Genomic DNA, 17,932 nt, shown 5'->3' on the forward strand with positions numbered 1-17,932 from the left:
GCTTTGTAAACAACAGGTAGAGACTAACAGTGGAATACTTTGACTATTTGATGAAACCAAGATTGAACTCTTTGGCCTAAATGTCAAGGGTCACGTCTTGAGGAAACCTGGCACCATCCCTACGGTGAAGCATGGTGGTGGCAGCATCATCCTGTGGCAATGTTTTTCAGTGGCAGAGACTGGGAGACTAGTCAAGATCGAGGGAAAGATGAACGGAGGAAAGTATAGAGAGATCCTAGATAAAAACCTGCCCCAGAGTGCTCAGGACCTCAGACTGGGACAAAGGTTCACCTTCCAACAGGACAATGACCTTAAGCACACAGCCAAGACAACGCAGGAGTGGCTTTGAGACAAGTCTCTGAATGTCTTTGAGTGGCCCATCCAACTTGACAGAGCTTGAGAGGATCTGCAGAGAAGAAGGCGAGAAACTCCCCAAATACAGGTGTGCCAAGCTTGTAGCGTCACACCCAAGAAGACTTTAGGCTGTAATCACTACCAAAAGGTGCTTCAACAAAGTACTGAGTAAAGGATCTGAATACTTATGGAAATGTTATCATTTCATTTTTTTTTTTTTTTTTATAAATGAGCAAATATTTCTAAAAACCTGGTTTTGCGTTGTCATTATGGGGTATTGTGTGTAGATTGATAAGGAGGGAAAAAACTATTTAATCCATTTTTGAAGAAAGCTGTCAATGTCTTTGATTACTTTCCAAAAGCACTGTATGAAGTGGCTATGGACCCAGGTCAAACGAAGTGCACTAGAAAGGTACTAGGGTGCCATTTGGGAGTCAGACTCTGATAAATGGATGGATGTTATTGGAGGCCTAGTGAAGGCATTGCCATAGAAACCGTCTGTAAAACCATGGCACTGTAATTTCATTGTGTACACAACACTACCAGCCAAATATGTCTGTGTAGACCTAGTCTAGGGCCTCGCTGTGTTACGGCTGCGCAGTGCAGAATATGTAGAGAGAAAAAAGGACTTTCTAACAATGTCTTAGGGTTTGACTTCTGTACAAACTGGCCCTTTACTGTGAGAGTAGAGTAGAGTAGAGTAGAGTAGAGTAGAGTAGAGTAGAGTAGAGTAGAGTAGAGTAGAGTAGAGTAGAGTAGAGTAGAAGAGCAGAGTAGAGTAGGGCAGAGTAGAGTAGGGCAGAGTAGAGTAGAGTAGGGCAGGGTAGAGAGTAGGGCAGAGTAGAGTAGGGCAGAGTAGAGTAGAGTAGGGCAGAGTAGGGTAGGGCAGAGTAGAGTAGGGCAGAGTAGAGTAGGGCAGAGCAGAGTAGAGTAGAGTAGAGCAGAGCAGCGTAGGGCAGAGCAGAGTAGAGCAGAGCAGAGTAGGGCAGAGTAGAGTAAGGCAGAGCAGCGTAGGGCAGAGTAGAGCAGAGTAGGGCAGAGTAGAGTAAGGCAGAGCAGAGTAAGGCAGAGTAGAGCAGAGCAGAGTAGGGCAGAGTAGAGTAGAGCAGAGTAGAGCAGAGCAGAGTAGGGCAGAGTAGAGTAGGGCAGAGTAGGGCAGAGCAGAGCAGAGTAGTGCAGAGCAGAGTAGAGCAGAGCAGAGTAGGGCAGAGTAGAGCAGAGCAGAGTAGGGCAGAGTAGAGTACAGCAGAGTAGGGCAGAGTAGAGTAAGGCAGAGCAGCGTAGGGCAGAGTAGAGCAGAGTAGGGCAGAGCAGAGTAGGGCAGAGTAGAGTAAGGCAGAGCAGAGTAAGGCAGAGTAGAGCAGAGCAGAGTAGGGCAGAGTAGAGTAGAGCAGAGCAGAGCAGAGTAGAGCAGAGCAGAGCAGAGTAGGGCAGAGTAGAGTAGGGCAGAGTAGGGCAGAGTAGAGCAGAGCAGAGTAGGGCAGAGCAGAGCAGAGTAGAGCAGAGCAGAGTAGGGCAGAGTAGAGCAGAGCAGAGTAGAGCAGAGCAGAGTAGGGCAGAGTAGAGTAGAGCAGAGTAGGGCAGAGCAGAGTAGGGCAGAGTAGAGTAAGGCAGAGCAGAGTAGGGCAGGGCAGAGTAGGGCAGAGTAGAGCAGAGTAGGGCAGAGCAGAGTATAGCAGAGTAGAGCAGAGTAGGGCAGAGCAGAGTAGGGCAGAGTAGAGTAAGGCAGAGCAGAGTAGGGCAGGGCAGAGTAGGGCAGGGCAGAGTAGGGCAGAGTAGAGCAGAGCAGCAGAGCAGAGTAGAGTAGAGTAGAGTAGAGCAGAGTAGAGCAGAGTAGAGTAGAGCAGAGTAGAGCAGAGTAGGGCAGAGTAGAGTAAGGCAGAGCAGAGTAGGGCAGAGCAGAGTAGGGCAGAGCAGAGTAGGGCAGGGCAGAGTAGGGCAGAGCAGAGTAGGGCAGAGTAGAGCAGAGTAGAGTAGAGCAGAGTAGGGCAGAGCAGAGTAGGGCAGAGTAGGGCAGAGTAGGGCAGAGCAGAGTAGGGCAGAGCAGAGCAGAGTAGAGCAGAGCAGAGCAGAGCAGAGTAGAGCAGAGCAGAGCAGAGCAGAGTAGAGTAGAGTAGAGTAGAGTAGAGCAGAGTAGAGTAGAGCAGAGTAGAGTAGAGCAGAGTAGAGCAGAGTAGGGCAGAGTAGAGTAAGGCAGAGCAGAGTAGGGCAGAGCAGAGTAGGGCAGAGCAGAGTAGGGCAGGGCAGAGTAGGGCAGAGCAGAGTAGGGCAGAGTAGAGCAGAGTAGAGCAGAGTAGAGTAGGGCAGAGCAGAGTAGGGCAGAGTAGAGCAGAGTAGAGCAGAGTAGAGCAGAGTAGAGTAGGGCAGAGTAGACTAGAGCAGAGTAAGACAGAGTAGAGCAGAGCAGAGTAGGGCAGAGCAGAGTAAGACAGAGTAGAGCAGAGCAGGGCAGAGTAGGGCAGAGTAGAGTAGAGCAGAGTAAGACAGAGTAGAGCAGAGCAGAGTAGGGCAGAGTAGGGCATGGCACAGTAGAGTAGGGCAGAGTAGAGCAGAGTAGTGCAGAGCAGGGCAGATCAGGACAGAGCAGAGCAGAGCAGGGCAGAGCAGAGCAAAGCAGGACAGAGCAGAGCAGAGCAGGGCAGAGAGTAGAGTAGAGCAGGGCAGGACAGAGTAAGTCAGAGCAGGTCAGAGCAGACTTGTTGGAGCTTAGTTTCTCCATCTACTGTATGTCATTTGGCAGTTTGAACTTAAAACCCAGTTGCTATGGTGATCTCCTCTGTTCTCCTAAATTGGATATCCTTGAGTTTACTGAAGACTCTCTCTCTCACAGAATGTAAACTGTTCTAGAACCGTAATACTTTAATTAAATGGAATTCAGACAAGCTTTACAAACTAGTTTATCTAACAAATGTATTACATTTTCAATTTTACCTTTATTTAACTAGGCAAGTCAGTTAAGAGCAAATTCTTATTTTCAATGACGGCCTAGGAACAGTGGGTTAACTGGTCTAGGAACAGTGGGTTAACTGGTCTAGGAACAGTGGGTTAACTGGTCTAGGAACAGTGGGTTAACTGCCTGTTCAGGGCAGTATATTTATCTAGTCTGATTTATGGTACATAAACTGAATGATCTCATGCATTGTGTTCCTACATGTATATGAGTCTGTTTCTAAACTCTAATCCGATAGAACGGAGACCATGACGTGTCCTTGCGTCAGTCCGAGGTGAGGTAAGACCAAGGTTGTCCTCTGACAACGTTTAATTGAATATGTCACCAAGGTAAGCCAGTGTCATTTCATCAGTAGAATGCATCACCTCTCTTCACCGAACTTGTCGTTGTTAGATGAACACCATACTACAGCAGGACTAGTCCAGGTTGGAAGGCTTCCCAGATCAATGTTAGAGCCAAAACAGTAAAGTAACGCTGGATCAACCAAGCCTGGATGTAATGTGTAGGCCGAAAAACAAGATTGTCAGTATAAGCTATTTTGTGTAGTGGACAGGGACTTGGGTTAGCGGTCTGAACTATGTTATCTTCTAGGAGCACGGGCCTTTTTATTTGTGTGAGACTCAAAGTTGCTTTAGTTATTGATAAAGGAAAATAAGGAGTTCTTCGTGGTATTGTGTGTCTTGTTAGTCAGGACATTATAAAGTGTATTATGAATTCCAACCGGGCAGTTGTAGAGTGTCTGACAGGTTACACTCTGGTCCCAAGATGTCGCTGCTCCCTCCGATACGGCCAGCGGGACTCATCTCATGATGAGTTAGGTGTCCCATCAGCCCCTGGGCTCCGGCCTGTTATCTGATGGGTGTGAGGCAGAGCAGAGGGCCGTGATCTGATAGAGCCAGGTGGCCAGGGGAAGCAGAAACAGCCTGGGACCGGGGCGGAGCTATACAGCCTGGGACAGGGGCGGAGCTATACAGCCTGGGACAGGGGCGGAGCTATACAGCCTGGGACAGGGGCGGAGCTATAAAGCCTGGGACAGGGGCGGAGCTATACAGCCTGGGACCGGGGCGGAGCTATACAGCCTGGGACAGGGGCGGAGCTATACAGCCTGGGACCGGGGCGGAGCTATACAGCCTGGGACAGGGGCGGAGCTATACAGCCTGGGACAGGGGCGGAGATATACAGCCTGGGACAGGGGCGGAGCTATACAGCCTGGGACGGGGGCGGAGCTATACAGCCTGGGACAGGGGCGGAGCTATACAGCCTGGGACAGGGGCGGAGCTATACAGGATCAGAACTGACTCTGTAATTACGGGACTCCCTGAAAACACACCTCTTCGATACAGCTATAACTTTTTGTAGCAGGTTAGGAGAACTAACGTAGCAGGTTAGGAGAACTAACGTAGCAGGTTAGCAGAATTAACATAGCAGGTTAGGAGAACTAACGTAGCAGGTTAGAGAACTAACGTAGCAGGTTAGGAGAATTAACGTAGCAGGTTAGGAGAATTAACGTAGCAGGTTAGGAAAATTAACGTAGCAGGTTAGGAGAATTAACGTAGCAGGTTGGAGAATTAACGTTGCAGGTTAGGATAATTAACGTAGCAGGTTAGGAGAATTAACGTAGCGGGTTAGGAGAATTAACGTAGCAGGTTAGGAGAATTAACGTAGCAGGTTAGGAGAATTAACGTAGCAGGTTAGGAGAATAAACGTAGCAGGTTAGGAGAACTAACGTAGCAGGTTAGGAGAATTAACGTAGCAGGTTATGAGAATTAACGTAGCAGGTTGGAGAATTAACGTAGCAGGTTGGAGAATTAACATAGCGGGTTAGGAGAACAGGTTAGCAGAATTAACGTAGCAGGTTAGGAGAACTAACGTAGCAGGTTAGGAGAACTAACATAGCAGGTTGGAGAATTAACGTAGCAGGATAGGAGAACTAACGTAGCAGGTTGGAGAACTAACGTAGCAGGTTGGAGAATTAACGTAGCAGGTTAGGAGAATTAACGTAGCAGGTTAGGAGAATTAACGTAGCAGGTTAGAAGAATTAACGTAGCAGGTTAGGAGAATTAACGTAGCAGGTTAGGAGAACTAACGTAGCAGGTTAGGAGAACTAACGTAGCAGGTTGGAGAATTAACGTAGCAGGTTAGGAGAACTAACGTAGCAGGTTGGAGAACTAACATAGCAGGTTACTGCCTGGGACAGGGGCGGAGCTATACAGCCTGGGACAGGGGCGGAGCTATACAGGATCAGAACTGACTCTGTAATTATGGGACTCCCTGAAAACACACCTCTTCGATACAGCTATAACTTTTCGTAGCAGGTTAGAGAACTAACGTAGCAGGTTAGGAGAATTAACGTAGCAGGTTATGAGAATTAACGTAGCAGGTTGGAGAATTAACGTAGCAGGTTGGAAAATTAACATAGCGGGTTAGGAGAACTAAGGTAGCAGGTTAGGAGAATTAACGTAGCAGGTTAGGAGAACTAACGTAGCTGGTTAGGAGAATTAACGTAGCAGGTTAGGAGAACTAAGGTAGCAGGTTAGGAGAATTAACGTAGCAGGTTAGGAGAACTAAGGTGGGGAATGCTGAAGCATACGTTGATGAAAGTTCTACTGTCTCCATTTAGAGGCCCAGACTTTTGACATAGACGGTAAAGCTCTCAGTCCTGGACTGAAACATTGGGAGACTGTTTCCCTCACGACACTTCTCTCTCTATACACAGCACATTGATTGGTAAGGTTACATATCGGTAAGTTACACTGTATTTAGATACTTGAAAATACTGCCTGCCGAGAGACACCTTTGCTATTTGTCCCCAAACTCGATCAATGGTGAAGGACTTAATGTGACGTTGTTCTTGTACAGTAATAATAATAATAATAATAATATAATAATAATAATAATAATAGTAATAATAATATAATAGTAATAATAATATAATAATAATAATAATAATAATAATATAATAATAATAATATAATAATAATAATAATAATAATAATATAATAGTAATAATAATATAATAATAATAATAATAATAATAATATAATAATAATAATAATAATAATAATAATATAATAATAATAATAATAATATAATAATAATAATAATATAATAATAATAATAATAATAATAAATAATAATAATAATAATATAATAATAATAATATAATAATAATAATAATAATAATATAATAATAATAATAATATAATAATAATAATAATAATAATAATATAATAATATAATAATAATAATAATAATAATAATAATAATAATAATAATATACTAATAATAATAATAATAATAATAATATAATAATAATAATAATAATAATAATAATAATAATAATAATAATAATATAATAATAATAATAATAATAATAATAATAATATAATAATAATAATAATATATAATAATAATAATAATAATATAATAATAATATTAATATAATAATAATAATAATAATAATATAATAATAATAATAATAATAATAATAATAATAATATAATAATATAATAATAATAATAATAGTAATAATAATAATAATAATAATAATATAATAATAATAATAATAATAATAATAATAGTAATAATAATAATAATAATAATATATGCCATTTAGCAGACGCTTTTATCCAAAGCGACTTACAGTCATGTGTGCATACATTCTACGTATGGGTGGTCCTGGGGATCGAACCCACTACCCTGGCGTTACAAGCGCCATGCTCTACCAACTGATGGACGACATACCTCACTCAGTCATAGTTAGTTAAATAATAGTAGATGGGCAAGGATTTGTCACCGTCAACTTTTAGAAGGTTAGTGGAGAAATTAGGCTAATCAAATCAAATCAAATTTTATTTGTCACATACACATGGTTAGCAGATGTTAATGCGAGTGTAGCGAAATGCTTGTGCTTCTAGTTCCGACAATGCAGTAATAACCAACAAGTAATCTAACTAACAATTCCTAAACTACTGTCTCACATTCATATATATATATATATATACTCACATTCAGGCTGGGTTTCTGTACAGCACTTTGTGACATCAGCTGATGTAAGAAGGGCTTCATAAGTACAATTTGATTGGTTCATTGAGTATTTGAAACTGAAGCATGTATTTCCCAACTGCTTTCTCATGTAATCCTACATCATCGTTCCAGACCTTTATAGTCCAATGCATCCAACATGCTAATGACATTGAAGAACTCAAACTCTGGTCATCTTGTTTTTTTTTTTTTTAACTAGGCAAGTCAGTTAAGAACAAATTCATATTTTCAACGACGGCCTAGAAACAGTGGGTTAACTGCCTTGTTCAGGGGGGCAGAACGACAGGGATTTGATCTTGCAACTTTTTGGTTACTAGTCCAACACTCTAACCACTAGACTACCCCCCCCCCGCCCCTTATTGCAGAGCACGTTGTATACATTTAGCCCAGTTGTCTGTGTTTAAAAAAAACAGAAGATTTGTTATTGAAACGTGTATACGTAGGATATGCTCTGCTGGTTGATATGCATCTGCTGGTTGATATGCATCTGCTGGTTGATATGCATCTGCTGGTTGATATGCATCTGCTGGTTGATATGCATCTGCTGGTTGATATGCATCTGCTGGTTGATATGCATCTGCTGGTTGATATGCATCTGCTGGTTGATATGCATCTGCTGGTTGATATGCATCTGCTGGCATCTTGATATGCATCTGCTGCTGTCATACATGACACACACATCTTTCAATCTCAATGTTTTTACTTGAATTTCTATGCACATTATATGATTGAGTGTTTATTTGTGCCTGCAGCTAGTTCATTGAAATAAGACAGTCGTGACAAAACATTATTTAAAAAATGTAATTCACTGACAGAGATAGCTGCTCTGCTCTGCTGTCTGTCTTCTCTCACTGTCCTGTTGGCCACTCAGAGTTCCCTTCTCTCTCACTGTCCTGTTGGTCACTCAGAGTTCCCTTCTCTCTCACTGTCCTGTTGGTCACTCAGAGTTCCCTTCTCTCTCACTGTCCTGTTGGTCACTCAGAGTTCCCTCCCTTCTCTCTCACTGTCCTGTTGGCCACTCAGAGTTCCCTTCTCTCTCACTGTCCTGTTGGTCACTCAGAGTTCCCTTCTCTCTCACTGTCCTGTTGGTCACTCAGAGTTCACTGTCCTTGGCCACTCAGAGTTCTCTCACTGTCCTGTTGGCCACTCAGAGTTCCCTTCTCTCTCACTGTCCTGTTGGCCACTCAGAGTTCCCTTCTCTCTCACTGTCCTGTTGGCCACTCAGAGTTCCCCTCTCTCTCTCACTGTCCTGTTGGCCACTCAGAGTTCCCTTCTCTCTCACTGTCCTGTTGGTCACTCAGAGTTCTCTCACTGTCCTGTTGGTCACTCAGAGTTCCCTTCTCTCTCACTGTCCTGTTGGTCACTCAGAGTTCCCTTCTCTCTCACTGTCCTGTTGGTCACTCAGAGTTCCCTTCTCTCTCACTGTCCTGTTGGCCACTCAGAGTTCCCTTCTCTCTCACTGTCCTGTTGGCCACTCAGAGTTCCCTTCTCTCTCACTGTCCTGTTGGTCACTCAGAGTTCCCTTCTCTCTCACTGTCCTGTTGGTCACTCAGAGTTTCCTTCTCTCTCACTGTCCTGTTGGCCACTCAGAGTTCCTTTCTCTCTGACTGTCCTCCCACCCCCCAGTCCTCCTGGAAGTTAAGGAACCCTCCCCCACTCCCCAGTCCTCCTGGAAGTTAAGGAATCCCCCCACCCCCCAGTTCCTCTGGAAGTTAAGGAATCCCCACCAACCCCCCACCCCACAGTTCCTCTGGAAGTTAAGGAACCCTCCCCCCACTCCCCAGTCCTCCTGGAAGTTAAGGAATCCCCCTACCCCACAGTTCCTCTGGAAGTTAAGGAATCCCCATCAACCCCCAGTCCTCCTGGAAGTTAAGGAATCCCCACCAACCCCCCACCAATCCCCCCCACCCCACAGTGCCTCTGGAAGTTAAGGAATTCCCACTCTAAAACAACTGCCAGATGATGATAGGATATAGCAGCATGCCCAGGAAGTGAGGACTGGTCACTCCTCTTTCTCCTCCTCCTCCTCCTCCTGCCTCTTGTCTGGTCAGATAGTACAGTGTTGAGGTACTCCTCTGACCTGTCCTCTCGTTCTCCCTCCTCTCCCCCTCCATCCTCCTCTCCCCTCGCTCCATCTAATCCCCTCTCCAATTTCAGTTTCCTCTCAGATCAAAAGATTATCCAGACAGACTGTGTTCGTTCCCACAGTGGAGATAAGGTTTCTGTTTCGGAGACACACCCTGTTGGTCTGGCTCTGGCTCTCTCTCTCCATGGCCTGGCCACAGATTACAAAGAACAGCCCTTCAATGGGGGGGATGATGTTGTTGAGAATGAAACTGGTCTGCTGGGCCCATATTCATAAAGCATCTCGGAGTAAAGGTGCTGATCTAGGATCAGGTCCCCCCTGGTCCATATAATTAGGATTTGAAATGCAAAACTGATCCTAGATCAGCCCTCCCTAAGACACTTTGTGAATATTGGTGTTTGTGTTTCTCTCTTTTCTCTCCTCCGCTACTCACTCCGGGCCCCTCTTCTGTCTCTGCGCTCAGCACGTTGTTTGGGTTGAGTTCCCGAAGGTTGGGTTTCATGGGAGTGTCAGCAAGCAGGAGAATCCGTCCTTCCTGGGTAAAGTGAGGGATATAATATATAGAAATAATATATATATAATGAGACGCATCCCTTTCTAGAAGGTTGAATTGGGTGTCATGGCTGTTCAACGGCTTCCTATGCTCGTGTGTGTGTGTGTGTGTGTGTGTGTGTGTGTGTGTGTGTGTGTGTGTGTGTGTGTGTGTGTGTGTGTGTGTGTGTGTGTGTGTGTGTGTGTGTGTGTGTGTGTGTGTGTGTGTGTGTGTGTGTGTGTGTGTGTGTGTGTGTGTACGTGCGTGCGTGCGTGCGTGCGTGTGTGTATTCATATTCTTCTTCATCATCTAGTCGGCTACTTCACAAACAGATACCCAATCCTTCCTATATTACCTAGTGCCCTTATTCACCTCTGATTAAAACCATCCCATTCACTCACTATGGAGACCACATCCATCTCTGATAAAAACCATCCCATTCACTCACTATGGAGACCACATCCATCTCTGATAAAAAACATCCCATTCACTCACTGTAGAGACCACATCCATCTCTGATTAAAAACATCCCATTCACTCACTGTAGAGACCACATCCATCTCTGATTAAAAACATCCCATTCACTCACTGTAGAGACCACATCCATCTCTGATTAAAAACATCCCATTCACTCACTGTAGAGACCATAATAATAATAATATAATAAAAATATCCCATTTCAGACTCTTTTATCCAAAGAGACTTACAGTCCATCTCTGATTAAAAACATCCCATTCACTCACTGTAGAGACCACATCCATCTCTGATTAAAACATCCCATTCACTCACTGTAGAGACCACATCCATCTCTCATTAAAACATCCCATTCACTCACTGTGGAGACCACATCCATCTCTGATTAAAAACATCCCATTCACTCACTGTAGAGACCACATCCATCTCTGATTAAAAACATCCCATTCACTCACTGTGGAGACCACATCCATCTCTCATTAAAACATCCCATTCACTCACTGTGGAGACCACATCCATCTCTCATTAAAACATCCCATTCACTCACTGTGGAGACCACATCCATCTCTGATTAAAAACATCCCATTCACTCACTGTAGAGACCACATCCATCTCTCATTAAAACATCCCATTCACTCACTGTGGAGACCACATCCATCTCTCATTAAAACATCCCATTCACTCACTATGGAGACCACATCCATCTCTCATTAAAACATCCCATTCACTCACTGTGGAGACCACATCCATCTCTCATTAAAACATCCCATTCACACACTATGGAGACCACATCCATCACCCTCCAGTAGCCAAAGGACTGTGTACCCATCATGTCAACACCCTAATGACAGGAAGCCAACTGACAGACAGACACACCCTGAATAATGACAGATAATCGCTGTAGCTAGATGTCCACCTATTTCATGAACTCAACAGGGCCCTGGTCTTCATGTAGGGAATAGGGCCTGGTCCAGTAGGGAATAGGGCTGGTCAACAGAGGGTCCCTGGTGACAGTAGGAATAGAGGAGTCAACAGGGCCCTGGTCAACTGTAGGGAATAGGGCCCTGGTCAAATGAATAGGGCCCTGGTTTCATGAATAGGGCCCTGGTCAACAGTAGGGAATAGGGCCCTGGTCAACAGTAGGGAATAGGGCCCTGGTCAACAGTAGGGAATAGGGCTCCATTTGGGATGCATAGGAGGAGAGAATAAGAGAAAATATTAGAGTAATTGTTTTGTGTGTGTCTGTGTGATCACATGCTATTTTACATTTACATTTAAGTCATTTAGCAGACGCTCTTATCCAGAGCGAGCTACAAATTGGTTGGGTTTCCCCTCTTAGCATTCAAATTCATTTCTGGACCTTGGATATTGAATAAGGACTGAGTCTCTCTCTCTCTCTCTCTCTCTCTATCACTTGCTCTGGTTCTGTCTCCCTCCTTCCTTCTCTCTCTCTTCCTCCATCTCCTTCTCTCTGTTAGTTCCCAGTGTCCAGAGCATCGCAGGGCAGGATGTTTACTTCATGCTTCATCGTACGTTAGCGAGGTAATGACGTCTAATTGCGTGCTGGTTTAACGACGTCCGTCTCTAACCCTCCTTCGCTAGCCTACCCCGCCAGCCTCTGCCCACCGTCTGCCATTTCAGAGTTGCTCGGTAACGTTAGCGGACCAAGCAGGGTGTTGTGTCGTACAGTACTGTTACCATGGAGCTGCTAGGGGCCTTCTACAGGAGGAAGCTCCGGAGGAAGCAGAAGAAGGAGGATGTAGGCCTGGGGACGGGGCCGGGAGAGCTGAGGCGGTCAGACAGGGCACTGTGCAAGTCCCCCTCTGAGACCAGCGTCAACCGCCTGGCCACCGGACTCATCTCCAAGGTGCTACGCTTCACCAGGTAACTGGAACACTCCTTACCTGAGGGTTAGGTTCAAGGGTAGGGTAGGGTAGGATTCTGGGGGTGGTGCAGGTTGAGGTTTACAGCCAGGTAACATCCTAACATCCTGGGGGCTGTAACATGGTTGTAGTTTTCTCCTAAGGCAGGGTTGGTTCTAGGGTAACCTGGGGGAAGGGTTGGTTCTAGGGTAACCTGGGGGAAGGGTTGGTTCTATGGTAACCTGGGGGGAAGGGTTGGTTCTAGGGTAACCTGGGGGAAGGGTTGGTTCTAGGGTAACATTCTGGGGGAAGGGTTGGTTCTTAACCTGGGGGAAGGGTTGGTAACCTGGGGGAAGGGTTGGTTCTAGGGTAACCTGGGGGAAGGGTTGGTTCTAGGGTAACATTCTGGGGGGAAGGGTTGGTTCTAGGGTAACATTCTGGGGGGAAGGGTTGGTTTTAGAGGTTTCACCTGCTCTGTAGTCTGTGGTCTGTCTGTTCCACAGCTGGTGGTCTAAGGAGGCTTTGGGACCTACAGACTCATCTGTAGAGTTTATGGACTGCATTCCAAGCTCAGGTGTGGCGTATGGAGTGAGTTTGCAGTTTTGTTGAGCAAGTTGGATAAATGGTCAAAAATACTGTAATGTTATAAAAATGTTTGTTACGTGATGCATCACTATGGGGGTGTAAACAATGGCTTCTTTCATGTTTCTGTAGCTGGACGAAGGTGAAGATAGCATCATTTCCTGTTTATCTTCTAAGCTAAGTACTGTGTTTGGGGATCAGGAAGATCTTCTAGGCTGACAAACATGAAACATGATGGCTGCTTGTTAGACATTTGGCAGCCAGTGGGAAGAATAGCATAACTGATACAAGCTGTTGTTTTGAAACAGGAGAGGTTGGAGAGCTTGATTCCAAGGAGGAATGTAGAGAATAGAGACTTCCTGGTCAGAATGTAGAGAGTAGAGAGTTCCTGGTCAGAATGTAGAGAGTATAGACCCCCTGGTCTGAATGTAGAGAGTAGAGACCCCTGGTCTGAATGTAGAGAGTAGAGACCCCTGGTCTGAATGTAGAGAGTAGAGACCCCCTGGTCTGAATGTAGAGAGTAGAGACCCCTGGTCTGAATGTAGAGAGTAGAGACCCCTGGTCTGAATGTAGAGAGTAGAGACCCCCTGGTCTGAAGTTCCTGGTCTGAATGTAGAGAGTAGAGACTTCCTGGTCTGAATGTAGAATGATAGTTCCTGGTCAGAATGTAGAGAGTTAGACCCCTGGTCTGAATGTAGAGAATAGAGACTTCCTGGTCTGAATGTAGAGAGTAGAGAGTTCCTGGTCCCCCTGGTCTGAATGTAGAGAGTAGAGAGTTCCTGGTCAGAATGTAGAGAGTATAGACCCCCTGGTCTGAATGTAGAGAATAGAGACTTCCTGGTCTGAATGTAGAGAGTAGAGAGTTCCTGGTCAGAATGTAGAGAGTAGAGACCCCTGGTCTGAATGTAGAGAGTAGAGACTTCCTGGTCTGAATGTAGAGAGTAGAGAGTTCCTGGTCAGAATGTAGAGAGTATAGACCCCCTGGTCTGAATGTAGAGAGTAGAGAGTTCCTGGTCTGAATGTAGAGAGTAGAGACTTCCTGGTCTGAATGTAGAGAGTAGAGAGTTCCTGGTCAGAATGTAGAGAGTATAGAGCCCCTGGTCTGAATGTAGAGAGTAGAGAGTTCCTGGTCAGAATGTAGGAGAGACTTCCTGGTCTGAATGTAGAGAGTAGAGAGTTCCTGGTCAGAAGTAGAGAGTATAGACCCCTGGTCTGAATGTAGAGGGAGAGTTCCTGGTCAATCTGCTGAATGTAGAGAATAGAGACTTCCTGGTCTGAATGTAGAGAGTAGAGAGTTCCTGGTCAGAATGTAGAGAGTATAGACCCCCTGGTCTGAATGTAGAGAGTAGAGACCCCCTGGTCTGAATGTAGAGAGTAGAGAGTTCCTGGTCTGAATGTAGAGAGTAGAGACTTCCTGGTCTGAATGTAGAGAGTAGAGAGTTCCTGGTCTGAATGTAGAGAATAGAGACCACCTGGTCTGAATGTAGAGAGTAGAGACCACCTGGTCTGAATGTAGGAGTAGAGAGTTCCAGTCTGTTATGATGGACTGGTCTGAATGTAGGATTGGTCTGAATGTAGAGGGGATGGTCTTAGCTGGTCTGAAGTAATGACTTCTCATTTGTAAACACATGAATGAGAGACTAGAGAGTTCCTCTGAATGTCAGCCAATCATTTGCTTGACTGGTGAGAGTAGAGGTCTGAATGTAGAGGTAGAGAGTTCCTGGTCTGAATGTAGAGAGTAGAGACTTCCTGGTCTGAATGTAGAGAGTAGAGAGTTCTTGGTCTGAATGTAGAGAGTAGAGACTTCCTGGTCTGAATGTAGAGAGTAGAGACTTCCTGGTCTGAATGTAGAGAATAGGGGTCTGAATTAAAGTAGAGACTGGTCTGAATGTCACAACTGGTCTGAATGTAGAGAATCTCCTGGCTGAAGTACAATGGAGTTCCTGGTGAATTAAAGTAGAGACTGGTCTGAATGTCACAAGTAGAGACTCCTAGCTGAAGTAGAGAATAGAGAGGGGTTTAAATCCAGAAAGCGTTGTGAGTCCACAGTGATGATAGCGCCTCCCTCTTCACGGCTTCTGGTGAGAAGCAGTACAATGGGGTTTCAAACTTTCAGCACAGTGATAGTCACACTCTCCGTGGCTCATGCACAGGCCAAGACTACTGGGCCTTTCCAGTCTGTTATGATGGACCGGGTTGAGGGGTTTATGGGGATGGTCTTAGCTCAGTAATGACTTCTCATTTGTAAACACATACTGAGTTCTCCTCAGCCAATCAGCTTGACAATCAGGGGTATCAGTTGGGGGTTTAAACCAGACGTCTAGTCACAACGTTCTCCTAGCAGTACAATGGGGGTTTAAACCAGACGTCTAGTCACAACGTTCTCCTAGCAGTACAATGGGGGTTTAAACCAGACGTCTAGTCACAACGTTCTCCTAGCAGTACAATGGGGGGTTTAACCAGACGTCTAGTCACAACGTTCTCCTAGCAGTACAATGGGGGTTTAAACCAGACGTCTAGTCACAACGTTCTCCTAGCAGTACAATGGAGGGTTTAAACCAGACGTCTAGTCACAACGTTCTCCTAGCAGTACAATGGGGGATTTAACCAGACGTCTAGTCACAACGTTCTCCTAGCAGTACAATGGGGGTTTAAACCAGACGTCTAGTCACAACGTTCTCCTAGCAGTACAATGGGGGGTTTAAACCAGACGTCTTGTCACAACGTTCTCCTAGCAGTACAATGGGGGTTTAAACCAGACATCTAGTCACAACGTTCTCCTAGCAGTACAATGGGGGGTTTAAACCAGACGTCTTGTCACAACGTTCTCCTAGCAGTACAATGGGGGGTTTAAACCAGACGTCTTGCCACAATTTTCTTCTAACAGCAGCAGGAGCACACAATGTACAATGCAAGTTGCGTGTGGTGTAGGCAGCTTATTGGATAAATGGTGTGTTGGGGTATTTCCCTGTTTAGGGGTCAAAGGCCTTTTGGGAACCAGTGTTATCTGGTTGCTTCATAACTGTTTCTGGTTGCCATGGTTAATCTCTTAAGCAACATCTTAGTAAACAGTTTTGTTGCGGTCTGGTTGCCGTTAGGGGTTCGTGTTGTGTTTACTGGGACGAACTGCAGCAGAAGTAGCGGTTTGTCTGGTGAGCAGGCATGAAAACACTTGTTTTAAAAACAGCAACCGCTACAGTAGAGGAGACCACAGCAGTTTGGGTTGGAGACAAGGAGACAATATGACTACTTCATGACGCATGGTTTACCCTCTTGACTGTTGGAGCCCTTGGCTCCTACAGGGACCAAATACCATTGACCAATGTCCTCCATCTCACTCAGTTGGGGGGGTTAATTCTGCACAGGGACAAATAAACCCACCTGCTGTCGTTGTGTTGGACATTCACCGGTGTTCACATTCACCGGCAGCACTCACTCACAGCACTCACAGACAGCACTCACTTACAGCACTCACAGACAGCACTCACTGGCAGCACTTACAGGCAGCACTCACTTACAGGCAGCACTCACAGACAGCACTGGCAGACAACACTTACAGGCAGCACTCTTACAGACAGCACTCACAGGCAGCACTCACTGGCAGCACTTACAGGCAGCACTCACAGGCAGCACTCACAGACAGCACTCACAGACAGCACTCACTGGCAGCACTTACAGGCAGCACTCACTTACAGGCAGCACTCACTTACAGCACTCACAGACAGCACTCACTTACAGGCAGCACTCACTTACAGGCAGCACTCACTTACAGCACTCACAGACAGCACTCACTTACAGACAGCACTCACTTACAGGCAGCACAGACCTTACAGCACTCACAGACAGCACTGGATCCAGACAGCACTCCAGGCAGCACTGGATGCAGACAGCACTCATCTCAGACAGCACTCACAGACCTGACCTCCATCTCCATGTCGACCTGGATCCTGACCTCACTCCATCTCAATGTGGACCTGGATCCTGACCTCACTCCATCTCAATGTGGACCTGGATCCTGACCTCCCTCCACTCTAAACTTCCATCCGCAGACACAGCGAGCCTGTCTCAAGAACTCACTCTCTCTTCTATGTTCTAAATCTATGTTCTGTGTTCTAAATCTATGTTCTACAGACACAGTGAGCCTGTCTCCAGAACTCACTCTCTCATCTATGTTCTAAATCTATGTTCTGTGTTCTAAATCTATGTTCTACAGACACAGCGAGCCTGTCTCCAGAACTCACTCTCTCTTCTATGTTCTAAATCTATGTTCTATATTCTAATTCTATGTTCTATGTTCTAAATCTATGTTCTACAGACACAGCGAGCCTGTCTCGAGAACTCACTCTCTAAATCTATGTTCTATGTTCTAATTCTATGTTCTATGTTCTAAATCTATGTTCTACAGACACAGCGAGCCTGTCTCGAGAACTCACTCTCTCTTCTATGTTCTGATTCTATGTTCTAAATCTATGTTCTACAGACGCAGCGAGCCTGTCTCCAGACCTCACTCGTGGCACGCCACCAAGCTAGGCGAGGGCCAGCCAGACCCCAGCATGATGCAAATATCCCAGGACCCTCCTTGGCATCACACCTACCCCTCCAGGTTAGTCAATCAATCAAGTGATAAATCAATCTATATTTCTAAATCCATTGTTGACGGTGTGGAGTGATGAACACAGGGCTTATTATTTAAGTGGGTTTTATACATTTTATATGGAAATATTTAGATCCTTAAACATGTTCAGTATGATGGTTGTATTGTTCATATTATATACTGAGTGTACAAAACATTAGGAACACCTGATATTTCCATGACAGACTGACCAGGTGAATCCAGGTGAAAGCTCTGATCCCTTATCGATGCCACTTGTTAAATCCACTTCAATTAGTGTACAGTACCAGTCAAAAGGTTGGACACACCTACTCATTCAAAGGTTTTTCTTTATTTGTACTATTTTCTACATTGTAGAATAATAGTTAAAACATCACAACTATGAAGTAACACGTAAGAAATCATGTAGTAACCCAAAAGTGTTAAACAAATCAAA

At 45.1% G+C, this 17,932-nt stretch overlaps 1 protein-coding gene across 1 annotated transcript in view; it reads left to right on the top strand.

The window, feature by feature from the left end:
- Positions 1-17,932, top strand: part of LOC123999860 (protein Shroom3-like) — a 143,272-nt gene that overhangs the window by 74,701 nt on the left and 50,639 nt on the right. Inside the window, exon 4 of the mRNA XM_046305868.1 lies at positions 17,365-17,487. Coding sequence (XP_046161824.1) covers positions 17,365-17,487 — 123 coding nt within the window. The remainder of the gene's footprint in view (positions 1-17,364; positions 17,488-17,932) is intronic.

Source organism: Oncorhynchus gorbuscha, linkage group LG16, assembly GCF_021184085.1.
Source record: "Oncorhynchus gorbuscha isolate QuinsamMale2020 ecotype Even-year linkage group LG16, OgorEven_v1.0, whole genome shotgun sequence".
Taxonomy (NCBI): domain Eukaryota; kingdom Metazoa; phylum Chordata; class Actinopteri; order Salmoniformes; family Salmonidae; genus Oncorhynchus; species Oncorhynchus gorbuscha.